Source organism: Chelmon rostratus, chromosome 14, assembly GCF_017976325.1.
Source record: "Chelmon rostratus isolate fCheRos1 chromosome 14, fCheRos1.pri, whole genome shotgun sequence".
NCBI classification, from domain to species: Eukaryota; Metazoa; Chordata; class Actinopteri; order Chaetodontiformes; family Chaetodontidae; genus Chelmon; species Chelmon rostratus.
Genome location: NC_055671.1, coordinates 9,798,253 through 9,826,217, shown reverse-complemented (window position 1 = coordinate 9,826,217; position 27,965 = coordinate 9,798,253). Strand labels below are relative to the sequence as shown.

The following is a 27,965-nucleotide window of genomic DNA, read 5'->3' as shown; positions in this document are numbered from 1 at the left end:
ATGATACCTGATGATCCTTTAACTTATCAAATACAGACAAAGGATGATGTGACGATTTATAAAAACATGCACCTTTAGGATCCAAGTTGAGCGAATGCAGCTGCGATTGTGTCAATAGAGTTGAGTTCAATAGACTGCTCCAATCGCAAGCCAATGTGTTTGAAATGAAGATACACAAATGGACTTCTTTCTGCCATGTGTGTGTTTCCCTGAAAGCCTCGTTAACGTCTGACTTCGCCTGCATGATTGTAGGTGTGTGACGGAGCCACCGTGATCAACATAATGGCCAACTGAGAACTCACACAATCACATAGCAAATTGTCATCCTTTATCAACAGTTAAGTTAAATGATGATCAAATGTCATTTTCATTCAAAACAGAGGCAAAAATTGGACATTTTCCTTACCCTGTGTGTGTGTGTGCGTGTGTGTGTGTGTGTGTGTGTGTTTGGCACACATTTGGTTGACAGAGACAGCCGACGGGATGGGGTTGAGTTTTCCAGGGTTTTTCGTGTTCAGACTCCAGTGTACAGTTCTGTCGTGGCAACCGTCGAGTCACCGTCCCCTCACAGACTGAGCGTGGAGCTGTCACACCGGCGTCACGCTCAGATCCAGGACCAGGACTGAGATCAACAATCTGCAAGAAGGGAATCAAACAGGCCGGAGTTTGAATAATACAAAACAAAACACAAAGGTTTATCTGCAGCTCACGGTAATTGGTGTTTTTTAACAGCGTATTATCCATTATTATAGTTTAAATAATAATTCACAGTAAATCGAATTTAAATCTCTACACACATAATGCTGCAGAAAGTCAGGCAGTTTATTCTCCAAAGTTTGTTGCCTCTGTTGAATCTACAGCTCCTGCTGGCTGCTTGGGTAAATATCACACATGCTATCTTTCTAAAAGGATTTTCTGATTGCAGTCTCACGCACACTGTTGTCAATATTACGCGTCCTGTCTTTGCGTCAGACTGATCAGTTCCAGTGAGTTTGAACCGCCTCCCCTTTTTAATGAGCCACCTAAATAGCACAAACAGCTCATTGCTACATCATATAGATTTTCTCTTGGGGGCTGCAGAAGAGAAGAGCTGCCGTACGAAATACCTTTATCAATAAAAGACGAATAAAAAGTCGTACATGAGGGGAGGCTCAGACGAAAGGGCAGATGAAGATGTGGTTTGAGTGGCTGAGACAATCTAAGCACTTGCTCCATCCACTTTCAGGGTCAAATGACCGCCCGCAACCTCAACACAACCAGCTGATGGCAATCAATTCGTATTTATGTTTTTGCAGTGTCTGGTTTGTGGTGCAGATATCCAGTGTTACAATTTCATACTGTTTTAAGGAATGAAAAGAAGTTCTTCAATACTAGCACATGGGTGGGCTGTGGCGTTGTTCACTAACAACTACTCATAATGCTGTAAGTGGATCAAATAAAGATAATTAAGTATCTACAACCATCAGGCTGCCTGAAAGGTTTAAGTTACACCACTGAATCAGACTTTGCTCTCCTGCTCCGTTCACATAAACACTGACACTTTGCTCGTAATGCAGATGTGACAATGCTGCAAATAAAACAAGGGGTGCAAATAAACCCCCTCATCTAATTCTGATATTTTAATAAGGATTGCATTTGAGGGTCTAATTAAAATGTGATTAAAACAGGCGGAGTAATGCGATATTAGCAAAAAAATATTTGAGTGTTGATTAGACATTTGAGAGCAGACCCTGTTTATCAGAGGCTTTATTAACTGCAGTGCAGCTACCATCCTCCCTATATCCACGCTTCATATATTGACTTCCATTATTAGAGTATGGCAGCAGTTAATGAAAGCAAAATAAACACTGTTTGTAGCCTATAGGAGCGGAGGCACATTCAGTCATTAATCGCAGTGTGAAAAATTACTTGAAAGAGTAATTTAAAGAAAATTAACGAAGCCTTCTTTTCCTTGCGATGCATGTTAAATGCGTAAATACACCATCCCCAATTGAAATAAGGCAATTATTATGATTGTACATGTACGTGCAGAGATCGAACAGCATTAGATGAATCAATCATGCAAATGTTGTAGCTGCTCCGAATAAATAAGGTACACAAGTTGTTTGTTCCATTTAGTTCTCTGATGAATATTGATATATTTACCCGTATATTTACATTTTCACATACTGCCTCCTGCAGCTTTTATTTCCAGACATGTAAAAGGAGTGTATGTATCTCAGCGTACATCCATCCAAGATGTACTTCAGCCAGCAACATTAACCATTAAGTAATTGTCATGTGTGCCATGTGAGGGAAACCTCAGAGCTGCCATGTGAGATCCTGCAGCCGATATCACACACCCACACATGAACATAAACACCTGGCCCGCGTTCTGTCCCCTCTACCTCCATTTATGTGAAATGGCTCATTACCAGCAGACAAATCAATTGGCTTTGCTCTCTGAACACCCACTTGTGATAATAAGAGACTCTACAGACAGCCCACAGCCTGGAACCACGGTGCTGCCCTCCAGCTTGAAGCAAAGGTACACATCAGTAAAGGATGAAAAGGAGAGTGAAAAGGAGTGACTAAGACCCAGACATGAGTCTTGTCTGTGGATTATGCATAAAAAGATTACATCCAGCCACACAAATATTAGCAGGAATTAGATTTTGTTTCTCCTTTCACCTATTTTGAAATATTTCTTTCACTTTCACTTGTTAAACATTAATGTGTTGGAACTAGCGGTTAATCAGGTGATTATTTTCATGGGTCATCTGATAATCATTTAATCTGTAAAAAAAAAAAAAAAAAAAAGGAAATTTCTAAATCCAACGATGAGAATATCAAACTGCCTGTTTTGTCAGACCAACAGTCTTTTAGTTCAGGTATTTAGTTTGCCGTCACAGAGGACTAAGAAAAGCAGCAAATATTTGCATTTGAAATCCAGAGCTGGTGAATTTTTGGTGTTTTTGCTTGAAATAACTGCAAATATTAATTATCAAAATGGGTGCAGATTACTGTTTGGCTTTTGTGCCAAATGACTGAAATTATTGATCGATTATAAAACTGTTAAAGATTTTTTACAAATTCAAAGCCCATTGACTAATTGTTTCAGCTCTACTGAAAATTAAATTACTATTTGGTTGTCAACGAGTGGGAGTTTTCCTCCTAATACAATCTTTCAATGATCAGTTTCAGAAATCACATGAGAAACAATTGTCAAAGCTTTCATTTTCAATATTAATGTAATTAAAATTCGGAGTCCAAACAAACTGACTTACATTCAGCTGAAAACAACACAAAGAAATTGAATGTTTGACCTCATCAGCTTCATTAATTTTTGTAAATATCTGCTTATTCTGAATTTAATGCAGCGACACGCTTCAAACAAGTTGGGACAGCAGCAACAAAAGACTGGGAAAGTTGTGGAACGCTCCAAAAACACCTGTTTGGTACATTCCACAGGTAAACAGGTTGATTGGTAACATGGGCTCAGTGAACACTGCATAAAACTTCTTGGTAAAATCTTAGTTTTCAAATTATTTCATCCTGTTTTTAGTTACAATTTAAAGAGCATCCCAACTGTTTTGGAATCAGGGTTGTGTGCCACCATAGACACTACAACCACATGCATATCATAAAAGATGGCACTGTATGTGAGAATGCCTTTTCTGAACATAAAACATGCCTCAGTCAGATCTCAGATGTTATCAAACTGTTCCCTCCCCTCCCCTTGTTCAACAGATATTTTAAGATCGGTTTGCAGATCCAGTATTGCTTACCTTGACCATCCTTTCTACTGTTCTGGTGTGCTCTCAGTTCTTCTGACTTATAGAAATCAATACTGGCATAAGTGTTGAGGCTGGAGCCGGCACTGCTGCCCATAGCGCTTGCTCCGATGTTGTAGGCGGCAGAGGTACGCTCCACTCCAGCTTGAGGACTCTCCTTAATGGCCAAGTCAAGGTCAATATAGTTAAGGCCTTGTTCAGCAGATGAGGTGGAGGCTTGTGGTGGAGGTGTGGCAGATAAACTAGCTGCCTGCCTGTTCTCCCACAGTGAGCAATCCAAACCATGCCGATGGCTCGCTGCCTGGCTGCCCTCCGGGAAGAGGGAGGTAGAAGAGGGTGGGTGGCGTGGTAGGGAGGGAGGCGAGTTAAATGTCTCTGAACGGTGGCTCTGCCGTCCCTGCGGGTCACCTCGGACCAATCTGCTGCTCCGCTCAGGGGACTGGAAGGACTTGACTGGGGAAAAGCCCAACCCGGTCTCCTTCTCCATGGTTAAGGGTTGACCAGAGTGGATGGCAGGTCTTGCTGAAATGCTGGGATCTGAACCTTTGTTGTCCGTAAATGGAGTAGGGGCATCTGATGGCATTGCTGCCATCTTTACTTTTGTTCTGTACCCGGCATTGCCCTCTGCTGCCAGAGGAGAGGACGTGCCGTGCTCATGGCGGGCCTTGGGGGCAACAGCTGGTGGGCCCTGTGGGCTGCTGAATGTGGATCTAACAGGAGTCAGGGGTGTTGAGGTCTTTCCTAAATCCATGCTGACGTATTCGCCAGAGGTGGACAACGGCGCGGAGAAGCTGCGAGGAAGGTTAGCAGGATTATCGTGGCAGAGGAGCGGTTGATTCACAGGCCGGAGGGTTCCATGGATCACAGGTTGTCCATATTTAGACCCTGCACGTCCACCTCCGTCATACTTATTGTCCTCCTTGAAGACAATACTGACATACTCACCAACGTTTTGAGACACTGATGGTAACAGATTCTCCTTCACCCTGGGCAAGGTGTTAGCTTTAGTGATGTCTGAAGATACGCTGAGGGGGCGACCCCTCCTTTGTTGCTTTGGACTCTTACTACTTGATCCACGTTTTTGATGGTGACGCCCATCTTTCGTGCATGTTCCTGCACTCTTGTACTCTGCACCAGTTCTTAATAAACTTAACCCTCTCCCTGCTGATATGGACTTGTCTTCCAGGCTTTCACTGCTGGCTGAGCTGGAGGAGAAGGAAGAGGAAGACATGGAGAGTTGACAGCCTCCTGCAGAGCCCACTGTAATTTTGTTTCTTTTGCTGTAGCCCACTCCCCCTCCCCTCCCAGCACTATCATGCCCACTGCTGTCCTTTTTTCCTTCCCCTTTGTTCAAGTCCTCCTCGAAGCGACTATAGAGAGTATGTTGATAAGCTCGTGGCAGGGAGAAGTAGGAATTGAACATTTTTGGTTGCAGTTGGTGCTGCTCGGGGTGGGAAGGTGGTGTGCTGCAGGCAGAGCGGCTACAAACAGGTGAGATGTTCATGTAGTCACTGGCAGCCCGGCTCTCCATGCTGGCCCTGCTATCCCACATGCCCAGCCTGTGCAGGTCTGTGGAGCTGCTGCTATTGGGAGACATGACCATGTAGCCCTCTGAGCTGGGCTGGTGGATGTGCTGAGGGGGGGACACACTGTTGTTGGGGGTCATAGCCATGTACTCATCATCTGCCCCAGGTTTAGTAGTGGCGTCAGACATACCTATAGAGAGAGAGAGTGAAACAGGAGGAGACGTCACTCCAGGCAGCATTGACATGTACCCACTATCCACAGCTGCTCCTGCATCCACCTCTCCTCTGCTTTTGTCAGCCCTCTTCCTGTTCTCCCCGACTACATTATGCTGCCCAGCCCCAACTGCCAGAGCTCCTGAGCCATGCTGCAAATCAGCTCTCTCTCGGTTAGCACTCTGCGACATGATGGCGTATTCTTCATCATCTTCATCATCTTCATCTTTTCTATGAGGGGCTAGTCGTTCATGGGCTGCCAAAGGCAGGGAGGCCCTCTTACTTAGTAGTCTGCGTTCTGCCTCAGATTCCCTGCTGGATGCGCGCCGCAGAATCCGTCTGCCTTTTGAGCGATGATGGGAACCAAGGAGACCCTCTCGCTGTCCCATCACTATATAGCTGGAGGAGCCTTCTCCATGCACATGATGTCCAGACAGACTGGGTACGAGCAGAGAGTGTTCCCCAGGACTGGAGCCATATTCATCTGAGGAGCCATAGTCACTCGGTGAACCCGAAACAGAAACTCTCTGAGACACACGAGGGTAGGAGCAGATTGTCATGCCTCCCACTGCCGCCCCCACTAGGCCACACTCTGAGCCATGACCAGAACTGGAGGACAGACTCGGCGCAGGAGAGGGAGCGGGGTTAGGTGTGTAGCGTGCAAGGCTGAGGGTAATCTTAGCAGGAGTTGGGGCCCTGGTGGGTTTGGGCCTCAGTGTCGGCGTAGTTGAGCAGGAACCATTAAGACTTGGGCTGGAGCTGGCCCATGTCCCTTTGGCACTTGCCCCACCCTCCTCCGACCTGGCCCCGATGCTGGCAGTTCGCGCCCTTGGGAAACCGTGGCGTGACGTAGGTGAAGTGCTCGTGCTGCTGCCTCCAGTTCCAGGAGTCTCTGTGCGGGCTCGTCTGGAGAAGCCCACCTGGCTTGGTGGCAGATTAGGATGATGACGACGGCTCGGGACACTGATGGGGTTTGATGCGGTACCACCTCCACACGACGTTCCCACAGACTGAGATTTACTGCGCTGGCGGAACTCCTCACTTAGGGCCTTCATGGCCTCCAGCAGGGTCTCGTGCATGTTTTGAGCCACCACAGAGTCATCCACCTGCATCCAGAACTCTCCAGGGCCAGTAATCGCTGAGCGTCCCACCTCGATAAAGAAAAAATTCTCTGAGTGGCCACACCTGCGAACATTCATCAGCTGCAACACCACAGCTGCCACATCAGAGTTGAGTTTGACAAAGTTGACTGTCTTGTCAGTTAGGCACAGCCGGTAGATGCCCACTAAGTTCCTGGCGTGTCCAAGACCTTTAGGCCAAACCTTGACCTGCCACACTTCCTTGAAGGTTGGAACAGGAGACGGAGAGCTACACTCTCCACTACTGCCATAGTCTTCAGGAGTTTTACCTAAGGAGACAATAAAGAATAAATAAATAAAGGCAATTAAGGCATTGGATGAATAAACACATCATACATTCGTTACTAAAAACTCCAGATTTACATAACACATAACGTGTTGAAACATTGATCGAAGCCAAAATGACAAACCAGTGCATGTGACACTAATAAGTCATACTTTGTTTCTCTGTCATTACTAAATTGATACATGCAGAATCTCTCCAGTGGCTGTGCTGCAGCTCGTTCATCACCATCACTTTTAAGCTACAGCTATATAATTAATTACGCCTCAGGAGGTTTAGAACACATCTACTGAAAAGCATCATGCTCAGTTGTGAAATAATGCATCAGAGTTCAGTTCAATGCCAATCACATGAAAAATTACAGTATCTGATTTTTTTTTTCTTGCCACATGGTCAACATTATCTTCACTGAACAAGTGACAGGTGGTTTGATCCCGTCCTCAAGAAACATATTAATCTATTAGAGATGATTCCTATGGGAATCACTATAACATATATATATGTGTGTGTGTGTGTGTGTGTATTAATGTGCTCCAATCTCTTCTTCAGTCTCTTATGAACAAGCAAACAATAAAATTATATTAAGAACAGTGCTTTATTGTTGCTCTTCCTGAGACAAAATCTCAACAAAATGGGGGTCTGTACTCTAATGTGACTGTTTAGGCTTCCACAACATGACAACATTAAAGCCGGTCAAGCCCATCACACTGAACTACCTGAAATGCAAAGGATTACAGGGAGGGTGGGTGGTGGTGCTCGGCTCCGGCATAAGGATAACAACGTAAACACGAGGATAACCAACAGAAACGCATTTTCCAGTGAGAGCGCACTGACGATGCCATCTCCTCCCTACCAGCAGCACCGCGCAACAGAAATGTAGGTTAGGCGAACGGCAGCCAGAGCTGTGCAGAAAAACAAAAACACAGGCTCCAGCGGAGTGCACCGCGATAGGCTACTACTATATGATGCATCCGTTGGATGGTTGCTATATGCCCACTGCGCCATGCAAAAAATACCCCGTCGCAAGAAATGCGCTGCGTTTTAGAGAGAAAAGGCGATCATTTGAATACTATCACACACAATTTAATGCATCAAATTGCATTTTGCAGACGGAAAATGATCCGCAGATTATAACTGTGTGAAACCAACGCTGATTGAGATTGTGCAGCACAAACACAGCACATGCCGCCCATAGCGTGTTAGTCTACCCCGTTCAGTCGGATCCACCTGCCTCTCGGTTAAAAACACACCGTCCAAACGGCACCACTTAGGCTGATTTATTCACATTAAACGGGCGAAGCAGACCCGCAGCGCCAATAATCCAACAAACCGAACCACTGATACGCAATGAACAATCGGGAATGGCCGAGCCAAATAGTGTATGGAGAACAAACAGCCTACGGCAGGATAGGCCTGATGCAGGGACAGACAGCAGAAATCACATCACACTTCTCATGTCTTACAGTTGCACTGAAGGTCCAGCATTGCCTGGTACCACTCATTCTGGATCTCCTCGCTGTCTGCAGCGATGGCAAAGCTCTCGCTGCGGGTATAAAGGACTATCATGTGCTTGTTCTTGGAATCTGCCCGCTTGTTGATGTTGAAGCAAGTCTCCAGGTTCAGGACTTTTTTGGGCACAGGTGATTTACTGCGGAATTTCTTCTCGTTTTCGTAATACTCCAGTCGAGCAGGACCATGCTCCGAGGCCGCCCTCAGCACGAAGAATCGCCGGTGCATTGATTTATGCTTGCGGAGATAGCCGCTTTTCTGTACATCTTCATAGTTCTGCGGCTCGGCTGCTTGGTTCTCCATGGCCAAGGCAGTGTGATAGATATTACAAGCCAATAATCTCAGGGGGAAAAATCAAAGTCCATGTGCACTCCTCATCAATCCATTGCAACTACATCGCTCGTCCTCCCCGCGTCCACAGTGAAGTGTCCAGCATGTGTGCGAAGGCTCAGGATGGGAAAATCAGCCAAAGCATGTTTTGGATCTGGTCTCATCCTGTGAATCCAGCAGCTGCAGGAGGATCCGCGCACCGAGCGTGCACAGCGTGCACCGCCGCTCGTCCCGCAGCCCAGCCCAGTCCTGCCCGATCAGGTCCGACCACGGTGCAGTTCAGCTGCGCGAGGACGTCTCCTCCACCTGTCTGAGGTTGCCCACAGTCAGTCTATACCCACCACCGTCAAGGTAGGCGGAATAAAGGCGCAACTTCCTGTAATGATTTTCAAAATAAAACCCCCTTTCGAATTGAGGAGGGCTCGCTGTCCATCTCCTTATCATATCCTGCACGGTTTCATCACTCGTCCTGGTCAGCGACGAGGGTTATAGGACAACCACAGCCCAGTCACAGGTATGCTGTTTTCCCTGCCTGCTCCATCTGCACCATCAGCAGTTCTGGGAGTCCCAGGTTTGTCCAGTGTCTCCTGACGCTCAGAGGGGAGAATCAAAATTACCTCTTTAAAATGTGGAGGAGCAGCACTCCCAAATGACTTTCTCAGCCTGGGACAGTGGGTTCAGGTCAGAAACCCTGCAGTGAAACACAATTTTTCCCTTTTCTGTTATCTCTTAAAACAGAAAGATAGTACAGTTAAATAATACATGATACGAATGTCACAATCAGGTCTGTTTTTTCTGTTTGTAACATTGTCTGCTTATCAACTACAACTTCACGAAGTCATGATTCAGTAAGTCACCATGGTCTGTTATGTCTTAATATACTTTAATTATGAAAGCCAACTCGCTCAGTTTCCGGTCTCCCCCTGGTTGTCTCTGGCTGACTTGACGCAGCTTCTGCTAGACTGGCATTTCCAACTCGGTGCCAGTCAAATGCCGGTGAGTTGGAGGGGGGGCTTTAGCACTGATGAGGTGCACAGAGGAACACGGTGTTCAGCCGAGAAAGACTTCGTTTGTCATCATGTGGACGATCAGACAGTTTCTGTTGTGTAATTCGGCATTTATTTGGGAGGGTTTAACCCCCACAGACTAGAGGAGGAAAAGAACTGCAGAACATGCTGTCTGAGAGGTCAAGGCTTACGCAGCTACAGGCCTAACATATTTTTGGGATAGTGCTGCTGAATGTCATGCAGCCATTAAATACATAAGTGCAGATTTTACAGAGAGTAATGCTCAGCTCAGTCGCCCATACAGGAGACACAGTGGCGATACGATAAAATATCTCCTACAGAGACGCTGTCACAGAGATTTAGGACCGTAATATATAGTGATAGGAAGATTCCAGGTTGAGGTGATAATAACATGCAACTATTAATGCAATTAAATTAGAGATAATAAACACAAGTATACTCACCAGTCGACTATATCCAAGACATATTGCATTAATTCCTCTATTGTCATTTAATGGACTTACCTGGATGGTTTGGAGCACCAAAGACACTACGAGGACCAGGAAAACCAAAAATGTACTTTTCATGGTTATTTCTATTATGACCCATACATGCAGACAAAGTATTCACTAAATAATACCACATGCCAAAGCACTGATTTGGCATTGATAATTTATCAAGTCAGCCGGGGGGTTGTTTATGACATGTACATATATTGCACAGACGTTGCATTATGTAAAGCCATCCTTACATTCCCATTCGATTGTCTCTCTGCAGAATGAAACACACCAGCTCAAGCAAGTACAGACGGGCCCAAAGCTTGTTAGTGTCACTGCAACTTGGTCGGGGATTTATGGTGAAATGTTGAGGTAAGACTCTTCTTCATGAATTGTGGAGTTTCAATGTTGCTGATACTTTAAGTACGCCCTGCCCATTGACAACACTGCTTAAAACACTAACTTAGAAATATCAAGCATTCATTGAACTTGTGATTGTTTGGTCCACTTGTTTGAAATCCTAATTTAATGTGCTGTCAGGGCACCATTTGCAATAAGACAAACACATAAAGACACAATCTTCACTAAAACCATAATTTATTTACAGAAACACATTGAGATCACTTTTCAAAATGAACAATACAGTCCATTCAGTTTTGATGGGATCTATCTATTTGGCAAATTCATTAGAAGCCTAGAAAGAGTAGGTCCTACCTACCTACGTATTAGACTAGCTCATTTTGTTCTTTAGATACCCATCAAAGGAGCTTTCAGACAGCTTCCCTCGTGTTCTTCATTTTGATTCAGAATCCTGTGTTTCCTCTTCGTGCTTGAGGAGCCAGTGCTGGTGCTAAACACTTAATGGGGTGAAAGACTACACCGCAAGCAACCTGATAATCAAGTCATCAGAGGCCATTTTGTCTGTCTATACGCTGAGCTACTGTGACAAGTCGCTGTATGTTAGGAGTGGTCAGCAGTAAGCTCCCAATGAAAAAGAGTCCACAGACTGAAAGTGTTGTCGGAGGGAAAGCGCATCCTGACATCGCCTGCCTATTGTTGCTTCAATATCAGTGCTGCAGCAGACAATCAGTGAGCCAACAGAGAGCGAGTGAACAATGCAGTTGCTTGCTTTTTGAATGCACTGTGATTAAACCCTTGTGTTTTGTTGATATCTTCTTTTGTGTCAGGGGTTTAGGGAACCCAAGCAGAAAAAAAAACTCCACTAAAAAGTCCCTAACCCTGCACAGGACACAAAGACAAACTATTTACAAATATACACATCCCCAGGCCAATAAGAAATGACTCTGAAGACTCTGTCATCCTTTTTGTATGCATGCCCCCACCCCCACCATATGCTATGTAAAATTCATCTAGGATCCCCTGGGGTTGGGCATTGGAGGAAGTTAGTGAACATTTGCTCTCACAGGACCTTCACTTTTGGGTCCTGGAGAGCCCAAAAACAAGAAGGTAATATGTGAAAAACATTTTCCTCTAGAAGATGGCGATACACATGAAAAGGCTCAATCTGCTGAAGCACATTATTGGAGATGATCATTTTAGTCAACTGACTCAGACATTCTGCCTATCAGTGCAGAGCAGATACGCTGTATGTCACAGAAATCACGTCTTCCTATTGCTGTCCTATTAAGAACCACAGAGCATGCTGTACAGTACATTCAGCCATGCATGCAGCATGTTTCAGTAATAGGCTACAGTGCGTTACATGAGTGAGTAATAGTTTGGGTCTCGTTTGCATGTTGCGTTCGCCTTCTATGTTTTGGTAGAAAATGTCAGCATAATGTTCAAAGCAATACACACATCATTAAAAACAATGCATACTGCATGTAGTATCATACATTGTTAGGGATAGAAACATACTGTAGATGCACATCAAGCTCTTAAAGAAAAACATAATATGGACCCTGTAGCATTTTTCCAAAAATGGTTTGTCATTAAATGTTGGAATTTGGTTTACAGTCTGTGTTTTTATAATTAATATTTGAACAAGCCATCTAAACTAAATTTTAGAGCACATTCTTGTATTTAGATCCACTTAATCAAACCAATAAGTTAGAATGAAACGGTCCTATCAGTCAAATCAACTCAAATAGGCCTACCGCAGTACAGTGGTATAAAACGTTGAGAGATCCAGCAGTCAAAAAGATATTGTGTTTAAATCTATATAAATAATTCAATCTAATATTAAATAAACAAACCAGATGCTTTGTTTGACATATTTCGACCATTTTTGGATGATATGGCTTCATTCAGCAGATGTGTGAATGATCACAGTAATGCTGCTGCAAAAGCAAAATCACAGCTTCCCCCGACCTGAGCTCTCCACCCTGACTGACCTGTCCGCTGCGCGCCAGCTTAAATTACCGTGGAAATGTTTTAATGTGTTAATTCTGCATTGATGTAAAAGGCTAATGCTCAGTGCAGCATATACCTGAGATGGACTCTCGAGCTGTATGGGGGTTGGGGGGGTCCATGACAATAAAATCTCTCTGAAGTCTCTACAAAGCACAAAGATCAGTAAAAATACATACAGTACTTGAAGTACACCAGAATTACACATACTGTGATCATGTTTGTTGACACATCAGTCACAGCCCCTTCTTGTTAGGCGATTGCTGTCCTCTAAACCGACTCCTGGAATTCAACCTTGGTATGCATATGATGCCGTATGTGTACTTTATTTTCAGTATAAAAACAACTGTTGGAAAGAATCTGGACAGTTGCCTCTTTTTGGCTCAGTTTTGCATCTTGGAGCCAGGGTTTATCGTGGCACGCATGTGCTAGAACTATGAATGAAAAGAACGCTAATCTCTGAGATTACTTTAGTATAGAAATGATTTCGAGACGTCCGAAAAGTGTGAATTCTCACATCACAGGTGTGTGCGACGCACAAATTATGGTAGATTGCGGTTGGATGTTGCAATGTTCATCTTTTCATTTGCACGTCTCTCTGTGTATCTTTTTACTTAAAAAAAAAATCTCACTTTCCGTGCCGGGACATCAATAAAAAAAAAAAAAAAACACGAGGCTAGCCCATCTTCTTCTGTCGGTCCAGGAATTTCTGTCTTCTGTCAACAGGTATCTCCTCTAAAGCGATACCATGATTGCTTCCCCTGTAAATGACAATTACAGCTTTTTATGTGCTGTGACTGGGACACAGAGCAGAATATGACATACATACAAACAGGTCACTTGATTGCATTATGTCGTGCTGCAATAATATACAATTATACAGTATAAATGTAGTGCAAAGATTAAATCCCATTTATGCATGTATGTTGAAGAGAAACCAGAACATTGTCTTACCCTTGAAGGTCTGGTGGTATAGGAAGAGGCTTGTTGAAATCCTCCTTCCCCACCAACCAGTAAGTGTTCTCAACCCCTTTTCCCTGGGAATAAATAATCATTACCATTGATTAGTTATTATGACAATGCCTGTGCTACAGTTGATACATTGCGTGCCTTCAATGTATATTATGTAACTGTTTTGTTTCCCATTATTATTCATTTTACCTTTAACTCTGTCATGCCTCTGCATTGAATCTTGTATCCCAGCTTCAAGGTGTTCAGGACATCAACTGTACTTTGGTTGATATGGATTCTGTAAGCTGTGAGCGCAAATAAAGAAACATCCTCAGGATTTGCACAATATCAGGTATACATCTAATCTTTATTTGTCTTGGAACTTTCTAAAGTTCAAAATGATTGTATCTGAGACATTTGGAAAGTCAGGCTGTCCTTTTGGTATTAAGCCACTGGGGGGCAGTAGACTGCTCACCATCGCTTTGACTCTGATGGGAAACATTCAGGACATTCCTGCATGAATGCATAATTGTTATTTTAGATATATTATTTAGACTGAAACTGGCACTGACCAGTTCAAAGTGAATAGTTTTAGTAATTACAGTGTGATCTTCTGGGAAATACATGTTCAAAAGTTTGGCATCACCTCTTATATTAATGTTTTTCAACTTTCCTTTACTAATGACTATTTAGACACAAATGCATTACTTACATTTTAATAGTTTGGGCCCTAAAAGAAGTGATTTTGAAAAAGGGGATTCAATTACTCTGTGTCCCTTTGACTTTGAATTTGTTTTCAAGTCCAGAAAAGTGTAAGCACCCCTCAATCATTATTTAACCACAACAGGGCAAATGGGCTCTAAATGTTTTGTGGACCCATTTTTCTTTGGGTCCTCTGCAGTTTAGATTGGTTGGATTGTGAGAGTGGTTCAATAGTGAGAGAGTGTACAGCGGGTCGACTGAATAAGTTTAGTATAAGTTTAAACTGTGATGTGTCAGGCAGGAGTATGGTCAGCCGATATTCCAACAGTGCTAACCTACACTCACCTTCTACTTCTACAGCTTTGCCAAAGCAACACACCTGTTCATTCCATCTTGCTATAGGCATTACTATGCACTTGACCCTGAAAAAGGTACGTGCTCCTGAATAAATCTGCACAGATTTTGGTGCTAAGCATCCAGTTTCTTTGACAAAGGACTGGTGATTCATTTTATTCTTATTAACTGTTGCTCAAAGGTCTCTTTATCTCTTTTTGCCCTTTCAGTTGTCAGTCTGGTTGAACTGTACAGCATTTTATTCTGCAGGTACAAAACATTCCTCTTTGTCTGCAAACCTTTAAAAAAACATATAAAATGAAAACTGTTTGCAAAGCAGACTTTCTATATCCTGAAAGCATGAAAGACCATTCAAAAATGTTAAGTAGTACTCGCAGTTATCTGAGTGTACCAAGTCAAACTTTTGTTGCAGGTGATTCTGAACTTTTTAACAGCAGAGAAAATCAAATGTTATTTTTAAATAAAGGTAAAATGTTCTTAGTAGTTAGTTTATACTTAATTTACGTAGCATGCAGAGGGTAGCTGAGGCAGGCTTGCCGTTGACGACATTTACAGTGAAACTTCAATTTGACCTCTAATTCTGCTGATAGTCTTAAAGGATTAGCAAGGACTGCTCACTCAAAGCTCTGTTTAGCCTCCAGTAGAACGCGCACAAACTACACCTGTCCTCTCAACTATGCCAAAAACGCTAAAAAGCAAGAGCAGATCTGTCCGCCTTGGAGAATGATAAAGTGTAAGACACTCACGCAACCCTGTGGACTCCATTCGAGATGCTGTGTTGACTGTGTCTCCAAACAGACAGTACCGAGGCATCGTGAGACCCACCACTCCTGCTACCACGGGGCCTGCAAAGACCACACACACGCACACACATGCTGGGTGGGCTTTGAACAGGGTGCCTTTTATTAGCATGCAATATCTTAGATCATAAAGCATTTTGTCTGTCAATTTTTTACTCTACTGACTCAATTTTCAATACATTGCTTGTTCCCAGTCTTTTCCGTAATTTCTCAGCATTTCAGTAAAAGTACACAATTTATTTCTCGATACATGACACTAAAGGAGTGCGCTGCCACTCCTGTGTGCACAAAGAAATGCATAGAATAGAGTTAGAAATCCAAAGTATGCAGTGTGTTAATTGGATGACAGCGCTCTAAGTGGATAGTGTTTCACTGTTCCAGGAATAAGTTCCAGACGAGGATAAAGGAGGTAAAAATACCTCCTTGCCTTAGCAGCTTGGGTTCCTGTATTCGTATTCCTCTGCATTAACTTTTATTCACTCTGGAATGGAGTTTGGACTTATTTCATGCCAGTTTGCACATGCATGTAACCTGGAGCGAACATGTTTCTATGCAGTATCGTGATGATCAAAGCAAAGTTTATCACAGCACAGAGAGCTCACCAGAGTGCAGGCCAATACGGATCCTGACTTTGAGCTCAGGCATGTGCCTCATCTTGAAGGTCCCAATGCAGTGGAGGATGTCAAGAGACATGTTGGCCATCTCAGCTGCGTGACGGTTGCCGTTCCTAGCAGGGACTCCTGAGGCTACCATGTAGGCGTCTCCGATAGTTTCCACCTAGATACCGTAAAAATGAAACACATACACAATGTGGTATTTATCTGGCACCAGTTCAGCACTGTGAAGTTTGAAAGCCCTGACACACAAAAAGGATTTCGCTCAGTAAATCGTGGATATAATGTATCAGCCCCTTAATACCTCCAGATATTCATGTCAGATTCAAGAGCAACAAAGTATCAACAACACAGAGAATCCTAGATCTATTTGTTGTGGAAATTTTAACAGGAAATACAAAAAAGACAAATCCTTGAATACAATGTTCGCAACAAGATCGCATGTAGTGATAAAATTAACATCTTAAAAAAAAAAACATTATGTCCATTAGAAGAATGAAAGCATGATCAAGTTTGGCTTATTTCTACCAAAGCTGATTTAAATATGCTATGAGAGATCAGTTTAGTTATGTTCAAAACAGTGAAAAGTATTTAACCATACCCCCCAATACCAACACCCAAAAATAACACTCACCTTGTAGACATCGTGCAGTCCAATGATAGCATCAAAGAGTGTGTAGAGGTCATTGAGCAAGTCGACCACCTCGATGGGATCGCTGAGAGCTGAGATGGTGGTGAAGCCCACAATGTCACTGAAGTACAGCGTGACCTCGTCAAAGTGCTCGGGTTTGACGGGCTTGCCCGTCTTCAGCGCCTGAGCCACAGACCTGAAGGAGGAGGAAGACGATGAGAGGAGGACGGTCAGCTGTCATGAGCCTGTCTAATGCCATAAATGTGATTATTGATTATTGCATCATCAGTCTTGATTAATGATGTGTCTGGAAGCACAGTGCTACCACAGCAAAGTGTGAGTCTCAGATCTCAACATGCAGTTAACACAAGAAAGACACTTCGCACTCGCAGATCAGTGATTTCAAATGACCGCATTCATTTTTCAAAATTTGATCTACTATAATAAAGATTCATTAAGATCTGATTCTGATCATAACATCCAGCTCTGAGAAAGAAACTTTTTTGTTGATCATTGCACATACTGAGACATGTAGTATTGTAAATTTAGATTATTTTTATTTACCAAACTTGCGACATACACAAAGTAATTACAGATTCTTTATAAAATTGCACCTTCTTATAGAAACAGCTTGTAACAAATGTCACTGACAGAGTTGTTTGACATCATCGGGTGGTTTTATGCTGAGTGTTGCATTTTGATGTTAAAACCCACTTGCAGTATATTCCGTCATTTTGTGTTGTGTGTATGAGCAAGATAAACCCAAAGGAGGTTTCAGTGTTGGTGTTTGGTTTGGTTTGTTGCACCAAATATTCCCACAGCGTCTGAATGCAGCAGAGCTGCAGTTATATTCTGATGGTAAAGTTTGAGACAGAAAAATAAAAAAATATATTTTGACTGTTTCATGGTTTCCTGCTCAAGAGCTTAACATCCTGCCTCAGCTGCATGTTGCGCCGCTGGCCTGAGCGCCACAGTTCCTGGGCATCATTGTTAAACCCTGCAGAAGACCTCTAAACCTCTCTGTATGTCAGCTGAACTGGATGCTGTCTCTGACCTTTGACCTCCTATGTGCTGATGCTCCTCGGGCCTCCAGAGATTATTGCTGCTCATCGACCTCAACGGACTTAGAGCATGACCCCACAGTTTTATTATATCTCACATGTGTCAGTTAAAGCTTGCTGGACACTCACTTGGGCAACATCGCAGCCACCAGTTTGTCAGTCTTCTGTCTCTCCACCTCCAGCTCCTCTGTCCTCTCTCTAATCAGATCCTCCAGGTTGGATGAGTACTGCTCCAGCATACGCAGCATAGAGTCGATGATGTTGGTCTTCTTCCCCTTGGTGATGCTCTTGAACTGAAGGTAAGAGAAACCACCTCCAGCTTTCAAATGTATAACATATAAGGAGGAGCAGATCGGAATGAAAGTGCGTTTTCAATGTTTTTACCTGTTTGAAGATATCCTCAAAGTTCGGCCTCCTCTCCGGCTCCTCACTCCAGGCCTGTTTCAAAACCTGTATCACGTCCAGTGGGGCCTCGTCCACTGAGACAACAGGCCGACACAGAGGAGGAGGCTCTTTGACCTTGCTGATAATCTCTGTCACAGATGAAAACACACAGACAAAACATGCTGCAGTGAAAATTCAACACCATTGTTTCCAATGTGTCTAATTTTGTGCAATTTAGTCAAAAAAAAAAAACTGAATGTCACTGGTAATAAGATATAGTCAATGCAGCATTTTCAGCTGTAATTCTAATATCTGTCATTTTCTTTTCACCTCAGGGTGAACACTTGATGTTAGTGGAGAGCAACAGTTAATGTTCTTATGGTATTCATAGCATGTTATCACCTCAGGACATAAAGGGCAGAATGAACAGATCAAATAGCTAAAATAGCTTTTCATGTCGCCGTGCTTTGGGGTTGCCATATCACTCACCCTTGACAGGCATGTCCAGCATGCAGAAAGGTGCAGAGCGGCAGATGACCTCCTGCGCGACGATGGAGAAGCTGTAGACATCTCCCTGGAAAGTGCCCCTCCTCCTCATGCCGGGACTTCGCAGCAGCTCGGGAGCCGCCCAGAGCAGATCTTTATTGGGGTAAAAAGATTCACAATGATAAGCAAACAGATCAATAAGTAGGCGCAAAGTCACCAAATTAGTCTGTGGATGCACATGAACTCACCCTCTGGCTTTTCCTCCTCAGTGTCAATGCTTTGGGCAATCAGAATTTCATTGAACCCATAATCTGTCACCTTCAGCACAAAGCGGCCGTCTACCACGCAGTTACGGGATTTGAGCCGTCCGTGGATGATGTCACGATTGTGCAGGTACTTCATGCCCTGATGACAGTTTGGGGGAAATGTGTGAGTGCTAAAAAACAAACGTGGCAAGATGGGAAATGAAACAAGAGCGGGCCATTTTGTCTCTCTCACCCGAATCAGATCCATCAACAGGGAAGACTTGAACATCCAGTCAAGACGTACGTCCTCGTTGTTGAGCAGATCCTCCAAGCTGCCCCTGGAGCAGTGCTCGGTCACGACGCCAAAGATCCCAGAGTCGAAGAACAGGCCCAGGAACAGGTTGAGGTTCTCGTGCCTCATGTCTCTGAGCTGAGAGGAAGACAATGGAACATCAGGTCTGTGTTGTGGATGTAATATCACTTAGCTTGAAGCAGCTTTTGTGGCAGCGCAGTCAGAACTCGTGCAAACATCTGTTTCTTTAGATTCAAATTCAGATGGAAGTCTGTCAATGTGTAACCACAGGACACGACCGGTGTGTGTTTTGTGGCAACAATGGCCAGTCAATTGTTTTAATGATGAGTGACAGTGACGTTCACTTACCTTGACGAAGATATTCTCAGTGCTGCTGTTGACACCTGCTACTACTCCACTGGGGCATTTCTTAAGCCAAACCCAGTCACCCTGGGAGTTACACAAAACCACACAGTCTTTGTGAAACCAAAATCATCTGAAGGTGTGAGTGCCAAAAATGGCAAATCAGAAGTTTATTGATTGTGTCAGCCTCACCTCAAACACAGCAACATTCGAGCTGTCTGGCGTGGAGGCCAAGTAGCTGCGACCGGACACCGAGTGGTGAGGCGTCTTTATGTCCAGCTGGCTTCTCAAGATGCTTTCGTCATTGAGCTTCTGCTCAAACACACACACAGTTCAAAGAGGATGGGTCAGCTTCGAGTACATCACCTTTGGCAGGTAAACAATGTTTGTGCCACGGTGAAATACTGTCACTGTTGTCAGAGATTCAGCACAGAACTGACCCGTTTGCTGACTTGAGTGTTGATGAAGATCAGGTCGTCCAGGGTCAGGACTACCTTCGTCGATCCACCGCCACCACCGCCTGAAAAGCTGAACCCAACCCTGCCGCTTCTTCTGGAAAGACAAAAAGGAAAGAGCAATGAAAACAACAACCGATATTTCCTAAAAATCAGAGATATTCAGAAAGACTCTACTGGACGAGATGTCATTCTTTGATATTCTGCTGTACATACTTGAAACCAATAAGGACGTTGACTCCAAATCCAGATAATCCAACGAACAGCAGGAGGAGAAAGAGGAGAGTGACTGAATCCATGCCTTTAGGAAGAGAGGAAGAGAAGAAGAAACTTAGAAATTTGAAATGATTTGAATGAAGTGAATTCAGAAATATGCACCATACCAGCTTATGCTTATTTCCTGCAGTAACGCCACTCACCTCCGGTACAGGCAAAGTATGGGCTGAACCAGCAGCCGGAGTCAGTGTAGGGCGTGCTGCCGGCGAAATGGATCGAACGGCTGAGGTATTTCAAACCCCCCATCTTGCCGTCTGTATGAGCAGCATCCAGAGAATGAGTGGAGTAGAGAGATGTGCCCATGCCGCTGTAGTCCAGCACTACATAGCGAGCCTGCATGCCTTCGCCGTTCCTTCCGGACCTCAAGGGCTGATTGAAGCCTTCAAATTCAAAGCCGCCCTTGCTGTCACCCAGGATCCCTCCAGTTACCCAGCGGCCTCCGTTGGCACGGGCCTGCTCCACAGCCATAGCTATGTAGTACATCATGTTGTAGATGGTGCCAAAGAATGGAGAAACCTGTCAGAAGAGACAGTGATGTGATGACTTCTTCCAGATTTGTTATCTTTTTCTATATCACATAATTGTCACAATATTCAGTCTCACCTGCTCCGGAGGCGTGCTGCTGCGGATTTCATAGCTGTCCTGAGCATCTTTGAAGGCCTCGTAGAAATTGCGTGGTCCAGAGTCCATAGTGATGGTGAGGACCCCGTCATAGGCTTTCCGCAGCATGGTGTCATTGCCCAGCAAGTAGTAGTTTGCATCCTTGTAGGGTAGTGAGTAGAGGAGGGTGTCGTAGGGGATGAAGACGTAGCCGCGGTCAATCATACGCATGGACAAGGCTGTTGTCAGAAGTTGGTACTGGGACTGACCACCAATCAGGACAGACGGCATGCACATTATGACCACTGTGGAGAGAGGAGGGATTGAAAACTCAGATATTTGCATGATTCATGTGGAATATAGACAATGTGGAGGTTGTTTTAATGTAACATTGTTTGTTTGTGGTCTCATCGTCAACTCACCTCTGACCCGGTCTGTTTCCCGCACTTTTGTCAGGGCTCTCCGAGGCCCTTCCTTGTCGTCCCCCATTGTGATCACGGGGTTGACAGGCAGGCCAAGGGCCCTCAGTGACGAGGCCAGCTCATGCCCTGTGGCATCCCATATGTCTGTATCCTCTGAGATTATGGCCACGTGGGCCCAACGAAAGTAACGCAACACAGTGAAGAGCACATGGGAGGACAGTGGCAGCGGCCGCAGGAAGGTGGGATACATCGCTCCTTTTTTCATGTTGGGTTTGAGGCAAGCCCAGGAAAGAATCCCAGCATCCCACTCCTTTGCATACAGAGAAGCTGAGGAGCAGTAGCCTGGGTTGGCAGGGCCCAGGAAAGCAGCACCATAACCTTCCAGCTCAGCAAAGCGAGCAAGGGCACGGGAGGACTTGCAGTCCTCATTGATCAGTGTGTAGTCATACCAGTAGCCTTTGTTGAGGTAGGGGTCCTTGTTTATGCGAGTGGTGGCAAGGCGGGCTGCCAAGTCAGGGAGCGCTTTTGAGTATAAGAGGTCACACGTCCAGGGTCCAACCAGGGCCACCTTGAAAGTGGTCGCCCAGGCTTGGCAGGGCAGAAATGAGACCATGAGGAGGGGCAGAAGAAGCCAGTTCCCCCACCAGCTCCTGGAGCGTTGCACAGGGGACGATGGCAACCGTGGTTTTGATGACAATGATGATGAAGCTGCAAATGATTTAAACTGACTATGTCCACTGCAACTGTGCGTAGCCACTGTCCTCATATGTCTTTTTCTCCTCACTTTTACTGAGTCGTGCTGCCACCGTGGGTGGTAGGACAGGTTGTGCAGAAAGCGAGGGTCTCTGTGACTTGCCATTTCCTCACACAGCTATCCTGATGCTTCAGACACAGACGAGGAGTGCAGAGTCTGTGGCGATTAGCGTGACAGCGAGAGTGTCTTTGTGGATGGGACTGTCTCCCTTGGCACTCAGCAGGCCTCTAGTCCAACGCCGGACAGGTGATGAGACGACCCCAAGCCATCACTGCCTCCAGAAAACAAGACAAAAAGGTGGAAAGAGTTAGAAAATTTTGATCAGCGTGATCTGTTTTCGCTTCCTAAGGTCTGTGAAACCTCAGGTCTTAAGGGAACAGACATGATCCCTGACCTGAACTTACATCTTGCTGAGCTGTTTTGTTTAACAGAATGTGATGCTGAATCTTATCAGCATCCATCTGTCTTACCAAGGACGCTGTGCCCAGAGTGCCAGTGCTGTTGCTTGGAGAATTAATGGCATGTGTGTGGCAAGCTGATTAGCTCTGCCGGGGCACAGAGTTTTAAAAAAATCGAGTTCCAGGTAACATGGGGCTAAATCTAGCCTTGATGTCTCTATTTGGTCTTGATAGCTCTTTTCCCCTGTAAAGTCAATCTCTGGAGATCTTCTCAGGCAACAATTTGTGGACGATTCTTCTGCCTTCTTTCAGAAGAATCATGTGATAGTGTAAGGATCTTATACTAGTATTTCAGGTTGAATTGAAAAAAAAATTTAATTTAGAGACTTTATTGCTGAAAGAAAAGGAAACTGAACAAACAGCTGAAAAATGTATTTGTTGCATTCACTGCTTGCAAACACACATTAACGTTAATCTCTAATTTTACTTTTAAATCCTGTCTGTGACTAACAAACAAAGGCAGCTGATACTTGAGTCCTTTTCAGTCTTCTTTTTAAAGATGACTGTCCAAGTATTGACGCTGACAGTCAAGGCCTCACCAGCCTGCTAGTAGTGAGGGGTATTTTACTAGCAGCTAATGCTACCTGTCAGAGCGTTGTGTTTTAAGTATATGGAAGCTCAGGTTGAGAGAAATAAAAAAGTTTCACTTTTAGAATTTTGGTTTATGAGGACAATTTAAAAGGTTTAAGTCACAGTTTAAAATACTATTACCTCCAAGTAAGTATTTCCCCTGGTCAAACAATTGCGGATAAGAAAAAAGTTAACAATCTTGTGCACATTTGTTATGAAGGGCTGCAGCTAACAACTATGTTCATCGTCCATTAATCTGTTAATCTGTGTCGATTAGTTATTTGGTTGATAAAATGTCAGATTACGTTGTTTATCAGTGTTTCCCAAAGGCCAAGATGCTGTCCTCAAACATCTTGTTTTGTCCACAACCCAAACATATTCAGTTTACTGTCATAAAGGAGTGAAGAAAGCAGAAAATATCTACATGTAAGAGGCTGTAATCAGAGAATTTTGACTATTCTTGCACGAAAAATTACTCAAACTGATTAATTGACTATCAAAATAGTTATCGATTAATTTAATATCTGACAACCAATCAATAAATTGATTAATCGTTGCAGCTCTGGTTTCATGTTTATGTTATAGCCCGATGGATAGTGAGTTTTGTTAAGACAGTATTGTATAATCTGATATGACAAAGAATATCTTTTTTTTGGACATGAACACAGAACTTAAACAAACTGTCTTGATACAGTCTGCTTTGTTTTTTTAAGAACTGTAACAATAAGTCTGACTTAACTCACTAAAGGGACATCTTACCATTAGAAGATCAATGTGTCAGTGCTCTCTGGTGGACCATTGTGTCATAGTGACACTGTTTCCAGATTACGTCAAACTCAGTTTGGTATTGCTGTCCTGCAATTTTTTCAATCTAGCAATATTTTTTCATTTTACCAAGCTCACGTGAGGCCCACTCCTGATTAAATGTTACATGTGAACCACCTGTGGCTTTCGGTGGTTCAGAAATGACATTTCAACAGCACGAAACACCACAGAGCCTGAAGTCTTCACGCTGAAATGCAGCAAACGAGCAGTGACTAACAAGCCTTCTAAAGGGGCTAATACGCTGGCTTATCAGTTGCTAATAGGTTAAGAGCAGCGCTGACTAATGTTCTAGCCTTGTCATAAAGTGAGACTGAAAATAAAAAAATAGGTCAAATCATGTAATTCCTCAAAACCCTTTAACGTTTCACGGAAGGAGCAATTTCCTTAAAGTCTATAAGACATTTATCAAAGGATAGTCCTTGGCGTTCCAACAGTCCTACCTGTACTGGAGTTACTCTGTGAAAAACAGATTTGAACAAGGCCACAGTGACACTGTATTCGATTGAACAAAACCATATCTGTATTATCATTAACAGTAAAAAAATCAATGGCAAGACAATTCAGTGAAACAGATTTGATGAGATGATTCTGACCTGGAGCAGCTTTTCTACACAGGAGCCATGTCAGTGTTGAATAGCACCATCCAAATTCCAGGTGGATTAAGTATACAAAAGTATACAGCAGGAAGGGTTGTCTTTGTCCTTTTATTGGGAAAAAATATCATAGGTAATCCAAATAGCATGAAAAGTAAAAAAGAAAAATCTAATTATCTCCTCTTGCATCCAAGTTCCCTAAAGACAATACCGATTGAAGTGAAAAAACTCGTCATTTGCTGTAGTTTAGTCTTGCTTTCCTTCTTGCTGTGCCTGTTTTGGACTGGGACCTACCCCAAACCACAGAGCAAGAGACAGTGCGTGAGGAGCACAGTTTGGATTGGTCAAAAAAAAAAAAGATTGGCAGATAGCTGGTGGGAGACGTAGCAGGTAAAAGAAAGAGTGGGAGGGACGGTCGAGATTTGGCTTCTCAGCCCTCTTTAGCTTTTAATCCATACTAGTGTGGGAAGAGTGTGTGTGTGTGTGTGTGGGTGGGGGGGAGGGTCGGAGGAGATGAAGAAGAAGGTGAAAGTAGAGGTAGATTCACTGTGTTTCCTGTAAAATGCTGATGTAGCCTAGAAAATTTTACATGTTCACAATTACTTAGAAATAATCTAAAACTCACCTTCAGCATTAGACTGCTTTAACGGATGAATTCACGGGCCATGTCAATCGTCAGAACTGAGAGCACACCGACAAAAATGGCGGCTAACACGTGGCTTGGACTGATTTACTGTCCCTCCTCCCACCTCCACCTGTTTGATATCAAGGTGATGAGGCACATACCCAGAACTGCTCTTAAGTGACAGATGAGTTCCTCAGATCACAGAACTGCTCTGCGATTCCTTTGAAAGTAAGGACAACGAGAAGGATAGAATCGTGTGTGGAACTCATTCATTTCCAGGAATGAGGGTTGAAATTTATGGGACATTTAGTGTCAGATCACAAACACGTCACTCATTAAAATCCATGAACTTTTTGAATGAAAGCTGGTCATTGCTCACCATTGCTTATTACGCATACCTTAATAGTGACAAACTCCCTGCTTTAATTCGCTCAGATATTAAATGTGCCCAGTTCAAAATAAATCCATAAATAAAAAATAAAGTAATTACTAATTTTACAGGCAGTGAAGCTGGTGCATGTCGCCTCATATAACCCTGCTGCTGTAGTACAAATCCTTCAGAGTACTTTGCTCATGCTCTTTCCTGTCTCCCTAATCTCACTGCAGTAGCAGAAGATGCTAACTGAGACTAAGCACGGCTAAAACTCTGCACACACACAGTAAAATGGGTGTTATATCCCATCATTTAGCCAATCACAGCCTGGATTGTAACATAATTATTTTTTCGATTATCTGAACTTCACACTTGATAAAATGCCATATGCCAATTACGTCAAAGCATTTTTAATATGTTCAGATTTCTTCACACCGTCCGAGGCTTCATGCTTCTGCTGACATCGAGGTCGGGCCTCAAAGATAATGTCACAGAGCAAAGGTCATGAGCATCTTACATACGGGCAGCAATGCTAATAAAAGAGTAAGAACTATGTGAGCTGGTGCAGAGGGATGAAAATATCTCGCGGTAAGCCACTGAAAGCCTGCTGTTGCTCTTCTGACCTGGCAGCATGTACAGTTCACTGCAGTGCTACAGCTGGAATTTAAGCTCAGGGATGGAAGGAAAACCCCCACGTTTTGAAGGAAACACTTAAAGATCAAAATGCTCGTAAATGATCTTCTAAGCTGCGGTGACCTCTGCGGAGAGTGTGGAAATGGTGTCCCCGCATGTGGAAGTGTGACGATGTGCTTGTTCTTCTTTGCCCTGTCTTGCACATTGATAGCGGCCTTGTTGAAGTAATCAGATTAGACAGGTGAGGCTGTGCTAAACTGATCTGCTGCCTGCAAGCCTCTTAGTGACATGGCTAACGGCACTGACGGAGATCACTTCAAAGCAAGGTCAGACATACAGCCGGCCCAGTTGAGCAAAGAGCCAGCTTGCAGCAGAGGCAGCAGCACTGCACAAGTCTGACAGGAGGAAACCAGCACTTCAGACCAGTGACTTTCGTTTTACTGCTGAGCTTAAATGTTATTAACCTGCAGCCAAAAGCCACCAAACACAGTCATGTAGGCAGGGCATGTAACGTTAAGCTAAGCTTTTACTGGAAAATGTGACTGATTTAACAAAACATGTTTTAAGAGTCAATTCACTATGATTTATATCTAAATATAACAAGTGTGTCCTTAAGATACTGCCACATGCTTGGTCACATGACTTCAAGGCTGTCATGTGATTTGATTTATAAGTACATCTCTCTTGGAATTCTTTGCTTTCTCCCATGAAGCTATTTGTCAGAGTTAATTAATCAAACACTGAAAAAAAAAACCCTGTGGGAGGAGCGAAGGACAAGCTTAGACATTTGCCTCCTCCGTGACCCCACTTAATTGATCAGTTGAATTAATTTGGTCGCCTCACACAGGTGACATCACTCAGTCTTTCCAGGATCACAGGTTCAGAGCTGCGGGAAAGCAGCGAATCTTCCCAGAAGAGCATTGAGAGCGTTATTTAAAATGCTTGTTAGGTAATAGGAGCCCTCCTGCCACTGGTCTTAGACACTGGGCACACGTTTTACCCCACAATGATCCGCAAAGTGCAAATTAAAACGATAAAAGAGAAGTAGCAGCTTTAAAAGCTTTTAAAAGATAAAAAACTGGACAAAACTAAGAGAATGAAAATCGACTTTATACGAATGCACCAAAAACTACTGGAACAGATGATTTAGTCATTCCAGATTTGTTGCTGACAGGCTTTCCTGTACAATTTGTATTAACAAATAACTACCCAGAACATCTTGTTAACCTGCACAACCTGACTAGAAAAACAACAGCGATACCATCATACAGAAGTGTTCCAGTATCACACACAATGATTGAACAAGTAAGTTAATAAACAGCCCTGTCACTAACACATCTCCAACCCATTCAACTCAAACTTTGCATTTCTATGAGAGTCACAATGTTAAAGGCTAATGTTGGGATTCAGCTTCCATACTGTATCCTCTCAACTCCGCCACACCTCCCAGACATGATATATTGCACTGAATGAACTGTCTTATCCACTAACTTATATTTTTTAAGTATTCTACGTATTGTAAGATTAAATATTAATTCATATAATCCGAGCGGTGAAGCTGCACTTTGTATGGTACATCATATTTATGTTCACCCTTCCACTGGTGTGTTCTGGATTTTTTCTTTGACTTTTAAATACAGATAAAGAAAAATGTCAAGCAAGAACAGATTTCATACAGAATTACATTTGCACATCGGCAAGTCTCAACTGAGCAGGTCTCCCACTGTATTTCACTCTCTCATCCAGTGAGATCATCTGTTAGGGGGCTGCAGCACCCTCTGGTGTTTGATGGCTGAATGACTACAGACACCCATCAGTTGAAACATCCCCATCTCTGACAGTTTTATTTCC

At 43.6% G+C, this 27,965-nt stretch overlaps 2 protein-coding genes across 2 annotated transcripts; both read right to left on the bottom strand.

The window, feature by feature from the left end:
- Positions 1-587: 587 nt before the first annotated feature.
- On the bottom strand, positions 588-8,746 carry si:ch211-284e13.4 (insulin receptor substrate 1-B). The gene is made up of 3 exons (XM_041952737.1): positions 8,398-8,746; positions 3,768-6,920; positions 588-622 (listed from the first exon to the last, which is right to left on the bottom strand). The coding sequence occupies exons 1-3, from the start codon at positions 8,744-8,746 to the stop codon at positions 588-590; spliced, it is 3,537 nt and encodes a 1,178-aa protein (XP_041808671.1).
- Positions 8,747-13,323: 4,577 nt separating this feature from the next.
- Positions 13,324-22,142, bottom strand: gucy2d (guanylate cyclase 2D, retinal). Its single transcript, XM_041952209.1, has 18 exons — positions 21,284-22,142; positions 20,865-21,166; positions 20,405-20,777; positions 20,202-20,286; positions 19,971-20,082; positions 19,723-19,842; positions 19,537-19,617; positions 19,129-19,305; positions 18,879-19,035; positions 18,634-18,783; positions 18,145-18,293; positions 17,890-18,053; positions 16,703-16,895; positions 16,057-16,231; positions 15,401-15,499; positions 13,809-13,903; positions 13,602-13,684; positions 13,324-13,408 (listed from the first exon to the last, which is right to left on the bottom strand). Exons 1-18 carry the CDS (start codon positions 22,140-22,142, stop codon positions 13,324-13,326), a joined length of 3,459 nt encoding a protein of 1,152 aa, XP_041808143.1.
- Between the last annotated feature and the right edge of the window lie 5,823 nt (positions 22,143-27,965).